We start from the raw sequence: 11,264 nt of genomic DNA, 5'->3' as shown, positions 1-11,264 counted from the left end.
CCACGAAAATGATGGAGTAAAGTCGAATGAAAAAAACAGTCACTCCATCACTATGGCGTGAGGAAACACAGGTCGCGAATTTGATTCTCTGCAGCGGCACAATCCTATTCTGGTGGAGGCTGAATGGAAAAACGATGTCGGCCCACCTCCGACAAGATATGCGGTCGACATCAGGCTGTACCTGCGCACTCCACTGTGGCTCTCCCTTCTATCCAGTGACGGGTCAAGAATGCAGGAGAAAGTCCTTGCCAGAAAACATGTTGCTTCTAGACTGAACTCCACAAGCGCTCATAAACATGAAAAACACTTCACTGTATTAGAAAAATCACTTAGCAAGGATAACAAGGGCTTCACAAAAGACAGCTTGGTGGCTTACAAAATGCAACCAAATTTATCCAGAACTACAACTTGGCTTCTCCTCAGAGAGAAAGCCGGAGCATAGAAGACATGAGAATCCTAGAGCCTGCATCCTAGGCTCTTGGAACCTGCATGCACTCGGTACAGTAGCTTTTTTTTTTAACGAGCTGTTTACTTTAGCTTTCCCAAATTTATCTTACGCAAGCGTCTGCATATTCCACTCAGAAGCAGCAAATCCTTGACCATCACTATCTGTACAGCCTTTTCTCCAAGTTATCTCTTGCCTTTGCCCTAACGGAAAGTACCAGCTCCCTCGCAGATTTCGCATTTTTATTGTGCTGATGTCTGCATACTTTCCTGTAGGTCACGCATTTTATTTCTCGCATTACTTTTGCTGCCTTTCACCCAAGCAGAGGTAATTCAGGCACCAATTGATTGCAACTGAAACATTATGGCCCGTTTCTCCTCTCTTTCTTCAGAGGTCACCTTCGTCGTCCATGTGTGGCATCATTCAAATGGCGTACAATCGGGTCTTCAAAAACACAAGCGAAGCTGAAATACAAAGGGCCAGCCCCAATACCCAATTTCCTCGGCCAGTCTGTCGCTCTTAATACAGCTAGGAAACCTAGCGTGCGAAGCGTTGCAACTTAGAAAGCTATTTTATTCTTCACACTGCAGCAAATAGGGGTCTTAACCGGTTATGGCTGAGGACAAAATAAAAATAGGAGGTTGTAAGTGCGCATCCGCTGTTCTACTACTACTACGTCGCAGTAAGTATGTGATATTGTATTATTTCCGCTTCCCTGCAGAGACGTATGCTGCTGGCGCGGAGGACGGCGTGAGTGAGCTGGTTCTGAAAAATGTTGTCCCACAAGACCAGGGCTCGTACACCTGTGTGGCTGAGAACGGTGCCGGGCAGCATAAGGCCACCGCAAACGTTGTAGTTGGAGGTGAGCGAGTAGTTGCTGCTGAGTCACGTATAATGACTGGCCTCTCGGCTATGCTTGATGACCACAGTGACCTGAGGTCATGGTTCAGCGCACTGTATTAATATGAACGACCATATTGTTTTGCTGACAAACATCACATTATTTCTTAATTTTTGTAGCGCCAGCCCCTCAGCTAAGAGGCACCTGTGAATTCTCGACACAACGCATGAAGTACAAGATCTCCGGAAACTAAGCCGAGAAATCTTGTTCACTTCTCCGTTTGTGTGATTGATGTTCAAATACAAAGAAAGGGCCGTCCACAGATAACTTTACAGTGACAGCGTTATGCACAGGCTACTTTACCAAATGTGTAGCATCCTTTTGTAGGATTTTGTTGTGGCATAGAAATATGTTTTGTATGCCTGTTCGATGTTAATTTGCCACCATCGACTGAGAAAAACATCACCTGTGCTTAATTCCCAGCATCGCTAGCAAAGTACTGTCCTGCTAGAAACCTTTTCATTTCTTAAGAAATCGGAAAGCTGGTTTTAGTTGTCTAAGAAGGACGCGCTACCCCGGCGCCTTAGGAGTAATTTTCTTAGCTCAGTGGGAAACGTGAAGTGGTCTCCCTCATACAGCTTTCCACCGAATGCAAAGTTTGTGGCGTTATATTTTAATGCATAAGCATAATTTGGCGAGTACCCCAGAAAAATCTTTGCGTAATGTGAAAAGTCTCACACCCTTCATATGCAAAATAAATGCATAATTCCTGAAGTTAAGACATTTGACATTATAGCAGTTTAAATATAGATTATTCGTAGGTTTAGAATCAATAAGAAAGGAATGGAAAATAAAAAAACACATATATATAAAGGATATAACTGTTCTCGTCATGCCCCCTCCTATGCTTATGTGCCTTGGAAGCTTTCTTTTCTGCTTTACTGCTGTGCATGCAAAGAAACCTGATCCGGGATTGCACAGTACAAAAAATAATAGAATAGCTGATTGGTAGATGTCATAACAATCTAATAGTAGATGAATGGTAGCCTTCAAAAATTGATGCCCTGGCAGTGTGAAGGTCGCAACAAAAAGAAAAGGACAATAATAAAGTGGAAAACAAAAAAGCTGGGGTGTGTCAAAAACAAGAAAACCGGTTGCGACGGCGTTTCGGCTCAGTTGATACGATATATCTGCAAAATAAATGCACAATTGGTCAAGATAACACATGGAATCGTTGTAGTGTAATAATATATGATTGGTAGCGATGGGTGTACATGCCTAAGGTAGCTAAATGAGTAAAAAAAGTGAAGTAGCAGCCCAGTCAAAGAATGCTTACGTAGTAGTAGACAGTGCTCATAATTTCTGTAGCATTTTTTGTCTATTTGCATGCAAGCAAGGTGGTGCTGGCAGAGATCCACGGATACTTGTACGACGCGACAGTGTCAGATGTAATGAGCGATGGTACGATCAGGCAATGGTGCAAGCAGTTCGAAGCAGGCTTATTCAATGTGCACGATGAATGCTGTACTGACTGCAGCCGTCTCGCGTTATAGTATGATAGAATGTGTGAGGCAAGCGACTAACAAAGTCGACACTTCACAACTTTTGAGCTCACCTTCCAAGTTTTCGGATACCAGCCGCTGCTTGCTGCATGGAACGACGCAATATTTGGCAGGTCGACATTTCGTTAGCGATGCTGTGGCTCAGGTAGAGGTGACGTCCTGGATTCAATGACTAGCGGCATATTATCATTACACTAGCATCCAAGAATTGGCCCTGTGCTACGACTAATTCCTACAAAAGCATAGTTCACTCCCGGTAGAATGGCCGGTACAATACTTAATCTGACAATATGAACTTTTTTTTGTATGTTCGTGCGCCGCGTAAAAAAAATCAGAACTTACTCACTAGACTGCCGTCGTACAAAGTGCTGAATGCCTTTCGCCATCGGTATCGATCACTTGTTTTGTATGATAACGATTCTTGTACCCAAGCGCTATGGAACTAAACCCTGGGCAACGTTGAAAGCTGATCTTCCATCCTTGTCCTACTTTTTCCAGTAACTTACACCACAGCACCTCGAGATCCCCCTCTTTTTATTTTTTTTCCCTTCCAGCTGCACAGATGGAATAGTGGTTGGTCTTGCAAGAGTGGTTGGTCTTACGTGTCTGGATGCTATTTTCTAAACTATCGCCTTCATACTTGTGCTTTGGCCGGCGCAGTCAGTCCTGTGATAGCAGAGGCGCCGTCGTACACCGAAGTGGCCGCAGGCGGCGAGCTGTGGCTGCACTGTGCCGCCAAAGGAGAACCTGTACCAAAGGTGTTCTGGCTCAGGGACGGACATCAGGTCGACAACGAAGGTGGTCGTATTCAGCATTGGCACAACGGCTCTCTGCAATTTAAGCCGGTCGAGGTACGTCGCAATCACAGTGATTGTCAGGTCATGCAAGATCGCATTTACAATTCCGAGGACAAATGGAGCCATATCCCAAAGCGTTAATTCTCTGAAACTCTGGAAACCGCTTCACGTCATCAGATGGGTGGATATTATGAGCATCTTCTTTGAAGCGTGTGGTCACGAATACCACTAAGCTCCTTATTCCCACCTTTCTGCTGCGCTCTTATTATCGGCAGTTCAAGGCTTTTTCAGGCCCACGTTTCGTGTTAACAAGCCATCAGCCCTCATATAAATTTGTTGCACTAAATTTTTTTTCCGTGTTCCCTGCTTTATCGCCTCCAACACTCGAGCCATTTTTTTAAATATCCACCAAAAATTCATTAACTTTTCCCTTATTACTCTTAACACTCGTGGCATCACGCTGGGTTACTGCGTCCTCGTAGACCTCTGGACAATTAGTGCTATATTCCAACAAAATACGCCCTGTGGTTTCCACACACTACATGTGTGCAGTTTGTCATCGGCAAATACTGTTCTCAGATATCTTTACCTGGCTTGGAACGCTAATGCACTGCCTGAATTATCCTAAAGCTTTTCTGTCTTGATATTATTCTTCACGTTTTACATAATTTCATCGCCGACTCCCCCATCGTGATTATTCAGTATGCTGTTCCATGTTTATGTAACTTTACGTTTACGTTTTGCTTTTTGCTGTCCATGCAGGTAACCTATTAGTTACTAGTCAATTTCCTGTTTTTTTTTCCTCCATTATGCGTGAACACTTCTCCTATATAGACATATAAAAACCTTATGTACCCCTTTATTTTCCTTGATCCCCGTCTATCATATCTAAAAGCAGATTTGGTTCTGGGCCTCTTATACTTCTATGGACGTCCTACCCATATCTTGCCTCATCTGTCTGCCAACGTCCGAAGCCAATTTTCCCCTAACTGAGGGCCATTGGGTAATTAAGTGAGTCATTTGGGAGGAAGTCGCCGAATACTGCACCAGGGAGGCCAATTCCTGTTCTGGTGAGGGAGTGTCTTGTTGAAGCTTACTGGGCCTTCCTAATTTGGTTGTACCTGGATTAGTATAGCCCCATTCACTCTCGGCATCTTTTGCCGATGACAGGCATCACTCCAAGCCTGCAGATGTTGTGCACTGGAGGAGGTGAATTTCAAGCTCACCATCGTCAAAAAAAAAAAAAAGCCTTATTGAGGGGTTTGAATTTCCGACTATGGCAACTGAGCATTCGACACAGCTCAGTCAGATAATCCCATAGGCGGCAAGGCCACCTTATCGCCGACAAGTACAGCCCAGAGGGCCCTACATGCCTAAAAACTTGTTTGATTTATCCGTGATAGAAGTGTTTTCCTGCTTGCGATTGGTCATTCAATATAGAACGATTTCTAAATGGTTCTGGCCTCGTAGTTCCGGAATAGCACGTGCGCAGTCTGCCGTGAGCTCGTCTAGGCAAACCCTACATGTGTAACGATGACCATTCACTGTTGCGAATACATGCTCGTGATCTACAGGAGTACAAACGGAACCCTGCGAAAGCTAATATAAGTGCAAATGTAGAAGAAATAACTAGACGCAAACTATGACTTCTTTTTTTTTTTACTTGATGAAAATCTTTATGTGAACTTTACAACTGTTGACGTTACGTTATTTATTTCTTATTGTTTACATGATACTGCAAACCTTCTCATCAGTTTTTCTAGTCCTTTAGCGCTGCAATATTTTTTGGGCGAGGAGGGGCTTTCATTAAAAAGCCAGCGCGAGGCATGTCGGTATTGTCAGATTATGTCCAGTTAGTATATATCAAAGGCCTGAAAACATGCTTGAATTATCCGCAGTATATAGGTTTTGATGATCGTGGCAGGTGGCACAGCATATTATTTCTCAATGGTTCTAACATTGTGGTTTCGGAGTCTCCCATATGCAACCGGTCATGAACGCGGCTCGATACACAATATATTTTCCGTGTAATTGAACAGCACTTAAAAGTAGTGTGGAAAACAAAGAAAATTAGAAACTGAAAAAGCTTTCAGCACTTACCGCGAATTCACTAGTTGCGTCTGGAGGGAGGTACACCACACAGTTCAAGGTCTCAGCGGCCTGTCTCATGCATTGGAGAAGTCTTTCAGAACGAGACGGAACTGGTAGTGATGCTCCGCGCAAGGCGGAGACGTCGGATGTGAGGAGGGTGCATTGACAGAGACTTTGGCTCAAAGACAAATTCTCAGTGGCGAGACGGGCCTCCAGACAATAGTTCTGAGCCGCGCGTAAAATAGGCGACATTGGAAGTGGCCTTGCTCTATGGTTGGAAAGCGCTTATACGACTCCTCCTTTAAGCTACAGCGTACGCTTCTGCCTGCGATCAGTTAGACATATTTTGGACACTTCTCGCGGGAAACCTATTGACGTCCCGTTTGTCGCCAAACTTGCAATACATGCAATTTAGCAGTTGCGTATACATGCTCGTAATCTACAGGAGTACAAACGGAAAACCACGTGAACGAATATACGTACATATATATGCAGTATATATATACGCAAATATATGCACACACGTATATATACGCAGAAACTTTCACTCCTGAACGAATCGAAAGACTGCGCCACTGGATTCTCTGCGACACAGAGCTCATACCGCTACCCGCGTTTAAAATAATAACGTGCACGATGCGCTCGCTTTGAACACAAAAAGGAGGGCATCTCAGTAGGCACATATAGGCAGCGGGATTCGGAGATTTCTGCAGCCCAGTTCGTAAATCTTACGTGCCTAAAAACTTGTTGATGTATCCGCGATAGATGTGTTTTTCTGATCGCGATGGCTAACTCAATACAGAACGATTTATAAACGCTTCTCGCTTCGTAGTTCCAGAATCGCGTGTACGCAGACGGCCGTGAGCTTGGCTAGGCAAACCCTACAGGCGTACCGACAACCATTCACAGTTGCGAATACATGCCCGTGATCTACAGGAGTACAAACGGAATCCCGCAAAAACGAATATAAGTGCTAGGCAAGGCACCAAGGCAACCAGTAGGCAAGATCTCCCAAGTAAGAAAGGACCTAATAAAGAAACAATAAAGAATGAAAGTGTCCAACTCAAGAGATAAGATAGAATTTGCGGAACTGTCTAAACTGATCACCAAGGCGAAAATAAGTGATATTCGAAACTATAACGTGAGAAAGACTGAAGAAGCCGTAAAAAAAATGGACGCAGCCTGAACTCAGTGAGGAAGTAACTTTGGCATATGACAAACCAAGATGTATGCACTGAAAGATAAGCAGGGTAATATAATCAGCAATCTCAAAGGTATGGTAAAAGAAGCGGAATAATTCTATACTGACCTGTACAATACCCAGAGGAGTCAGGATACCTCCATTAGAAACAGTAATGAACAGAACAGAAACTCCTCCTATAACTAGCGATAAGGTCAGAAGGGCCTTGCAAGACATGAAACGAGGAAGAGCGGCAGGAGAAAATGTAATAACAGTCGATTTAATGAAAGATGTAGGAGACATATTGCTATCGACGGCAAGGGTCCCAGAAAACATGAAGAATGCAAACATTATACTAATTCAAAAGAAAGGAGACATTAAAGAATAGAAAAAATATAGGCCCATTAGCTTATTCCTAGTATTATATCAAATATTTACCAAAATAATCTCCAACAGAATAACGGCAACACTGGACTTTCGTGAACCAAAGGAACAGGCTGGCTTTAGGAAGGGATACTTTACAATGGATCACATCCATGTCATTAATCAGGTTATCGTGAAGTCGTTAGAGTACAATAAGCCTCTCTATATTGGCTTTCATTGATTACGAAGAGGCATTTGATTCAGCAGAGATACCAGCAGTCATAGAGGCATTACATAATCAAGGAGTACAGAATGCTTACATAAATACCTTTGAAAATATCTACAGAGGTTCTACAGCTACCTTAATTCTACACAAGAAAAGCGGGAAGATACCTATAAAGAAAGGGGACAGGCAGGGAGACACAATCTATCCAATGCTATTCACTGCGTGCTTGGAAGAAGTATTTAAGCTATTAAACTGGGAAGGATTAGGAGTAAGGATCGACGACGAATATCTCGGCAACGTTTGGTTTGCCGATGGCATTGTTCTTTTCAGCAACAATGCAGACGACTTACAAAAAATGATTGAGGACCTTAACAGAGAGATTGTGAGAGTGGGGTTGAAGATTAATATGCAGAAGAACAAAAATAATGATGGATAGCCGGGCAAGGGAACAATAGTTCAAGATCGCCAGTCAGCCCATAGAGTCTGTGACAGAGTATGTTTACCTAGGTCAATTAATCACAGGGAACCCTCATCATGAGATGGAAATTCATAGAATAATAAAAATGGGTTGAATCACATATGGCAGGCATTATCAGCTGCTGACTGGAAGCTTACCGTTATCATTGAGAAGGAAGGTGTACGGTCAGTGCATTTTACCAGTGCTGACATATGGGGCAGAGACTTGGAGACTGACAAAGATGCTTGAGAGCAAGTTAAGGACTGCGCAAAGAGCGATGGAACAAAGATTGCTAGGCATAACGTTAAGAGACAGAAAGAGAGCGGTTTGGATCAGAGAGCAAACAGGTATAGACGATATTATAATCAACATCAAGAGAAAAAAAATGGAGCTGGGCAGATCATGTAATGCGTCGGTTAGATAACCGTTACAGATTAGGGTTACAGAATGGTTACCAAGAGAAGGGAAACGCAGTCGAGGACGCCAGAAGACTAGATGGAGCGATAAAGTTAGGATATTCGCAGGCGTTAGTTCGAATCGGTTGGCGCAGGACATGGGTAATTGGAGATCGCGGCGAAAGGCCTTCGTCCTGCAGTGGACATAAAACTGGCTGATGATGATGATGACGACCGTGTTCCAGCGCGTGATCATGCTCTGCGATCCGCTTGTTCTGCCTGAGTATTCGTGTAACACTGAATTATACTACTAGTCATGTGTCCTTGCGCACAGAGCGCAAAATCGTGCGCTCTGCAAAACGACACAATCACAGCAGCTCATGCGCAACGCCGTAAGCGCAAGTGCGCAGCGCTGAACAAAAAAAACTGAAGGCAGGGCCCGTGACGTATGGGTCACGCGATCCTCAAGGTCCAGTATGGGAGAACGCAGGGAAAGAATTTCGCTTGCGGAGGCTAGACGGGGCAAGTGGAGAGCGCTTCACTGTTTTCAGTGAAGCTGGCCTCCTGAAATCATGGGTTTGCGGCACTGAAATATTTCTATCTCGGCTATTAATGCGCCAATTTCCAACATTTTTGCCACAGAATGCTCCCTAGAGGACACGTAACAACTTCCGGCATAGAACCAAAATTTTGCTGTGGCACCTGGTGAGGGGCCCTTTAAATTTTTTTGCAAAATATGGTTTTCAGTCTGTCGATACGACTTCTGTAATGATAAGGTTTTGCTTGTGTTATGCAAATAGACTGCAAATCTTACAGTTAAATTTATTTCTAAGCATGTTTTAAAATAATCAAATAATGAAGTCACTGTGCTCAAGCTGAAATTAGGTCGCAGTGCAAGTTTTTAGGCTAACAATACAGCCTTCTGCTTGAAGCCATAATCGCAGAGGAAGGCATCAGCGTGCATATACTTTGTTGTTGTCCAAAGTTGCTTTGCACGTACACCAAATACAAATGATTACTCTTGTTGTACATGTAAGGAAGATGGGCGACGGACCCCGCTACAGAATGTAACTGTGCGGTACTTCACGAGACCAATCTAAAAAATAAGATTTTTTTAATGCCTTTTACTAACGCAGCACTAACACTTGCACGCCTATGCATCATTTGCAGCGAAGCATGAAGATCAGCCACTTACCCAAGGGGGGGCCCAGCCCCCCCCCCCTGCCCATGCCACCACTCCTCACACGCATTCCTAAAGCACCGCCAAATCAAGCTTGAGACTTGACAGCTACTCGGCGGTCAACATTTTGCTGCCTTTTTCACTCCTTTTGGATGGCGGTAGTTCCCGGATTCTGCTAGGGTGTGAAGGCCAGTTTTCACATTGATTCGTTGCCCATGCTGTTAACTCGAGATGCGTTCAGTTGTCATCATCTATTGCAACAGTCATGCGCATTGCTGTTCCTTCATTAGTTCAACCTTCTTTGTTTAGATTCATCGAGGGACCAGGAAAGGGATGCAGTTCGTAGTAAGCTAGTCTGTATGCTCTTAGAACGAGTTGCGGCTGGAGAAAATGCCAGCTGCCTTCAACTTTTCCTTTTGCCTCATTACTTCCTCGAGTGACAGTTCCGCGCGACGCTGGTAGATCCTTAGAACCATATGCCCATGATATGGGTTAGAAAGGTGGAAAATCATGCGAAACAGCGTCCGCCATCAAACCCTGCAATAACCGTTAAACCCCTAAGCAATACGAATGTCACCTGTTACCTCGGCTGGTATTTCCCTAATTGTACAGCACTTTTCGCCCAAATTGGCGACTGGAAACAAGAGTCGCAAGGAGGTTAGAATCTACGTGATCTACTAAGGGAGGTGCGATGCAACAGCAAACAGGAAGCAAATGTGAAAATTAACAAATTTAACCATTGTTTATGAAAATATTTATGTATCAACATCTTTTTATTTAAAAAGGAAGTAGAAAAAACACCGCCGGAAGTGGAGAATGATTCCGTGTGTTTTGAATGACACTTCTACAGTTATCAGTCGAGCCGCCTGACTTAGCCATTTCTCTGCTGTGCTTATGTGGGTATTTTTCTAACCTTCCGCGGTGGGCGCAGTACGTCTATAATTGCAGCGTCCTGTGCTGTAAGTGATTGTACGGGACTGGCCGCCACGCATCATTACGCAACTTCCCAAATAACATTACAAGTCGGTTTTGGGTCTTGGTAGAGCAGTAAACGAGGAATTCAAAGGAACTGTGATTGTTCCACAAATATATGTTTCTCTATAATTTTTCCAGACCTAATGCAAAAAACGTTACTAGAAATCTTTATTTTAGACTTTCGCTTGTTTACTTGTTCTTGGCAGTGTTCTTCCTGCGCTTCTTTCCTGCACGAGTCCATTTGGTGCGGTTCTTTGTTTGTCAAGTAAAGGACAGGCGTATCACACAGGCATACTTGTGAGATACACCTTATTTGATTTATCTTTTGCCAGTTTACGCGTCTTTATGGCAAACGGTAGGCATTATTCACGTTTGTACTAGTAAAAGTAGCCCCCCCCCCTTTTTTCATAGAAAAGTTACCTTGGGTTACCTCCCCCCCCCCCTCCGAAAAAAAATTCGCATGACGAAGATACATGGCTAATTTTTATATTTCCTCCAAAGCAGAACTCACCCAAACACATTACCACTGGTACTCTGTCCAAGGTTGTTCTACCTATAGGCGGTTTCCGGTAAATTTTAGTGCTATAGGCGTGCGCAGTCGGCTGTTTAGGCATTGTCTTGCTCAACGCTAGGTTAAGTGTCTGCTTATGACAGATTTGCCCGCGCTACTTTGTTTGGTGTTCCAGGATGCGTTTCTGTCGTCGGTTACAGATCATTGTTTACTTAAGAGTGCACAGAGATATACATGCCAG

General features: G+C 43.8%; 1 protein-coding gene across 1 annotated transcript in view; it reads left to right on the top strand.

Annotated features, from left to right (window-relative positions):
- The first annotated feature begins 979 nt into the window (after nucleotides 1-979).
- Nucleotides 980-11,264, top strand: part of LOC140214368 (hemicentin-1-like) — a 65,847-nt gene continuing 55,562 nt past the window's right edge. Inside the window, exons 1-2 of the mRNA XM_072285747.1 lie at nucleotides 980-1,307; nucleotides 3,509-3,699. Of these exons, the coding sequence (XP_072141848.1) occupies nucleotides 1,058-1,307; nucleotides 3,509-3,699 (441 nt within the window). The 5' untranslated portion in view covers nucleotides 980-1,057. The remainder of the gene's footprint in view (nucleotides 1,308-3,508; nucleotides 3,700-11,264) is intronic.

This window comes from Dermacentor andersoni, chromosome 1 (genome assembly GCF_023375885.2).
Source record: "Dermacentor andersoni chromosome 1, qqDerAnde1_hic_scaffold, whole genome shotgun sequence".
NCBI classification, from domain to species: Eukaryota; Metazoa; Arthropoda; class Arachnida; order Ixodida; family Ixodidae; genus Dermacentor; species Dermacentor andersoni.
This window is presented reverse-complemented; position numbering and strand designations above follow the sequence as displayed.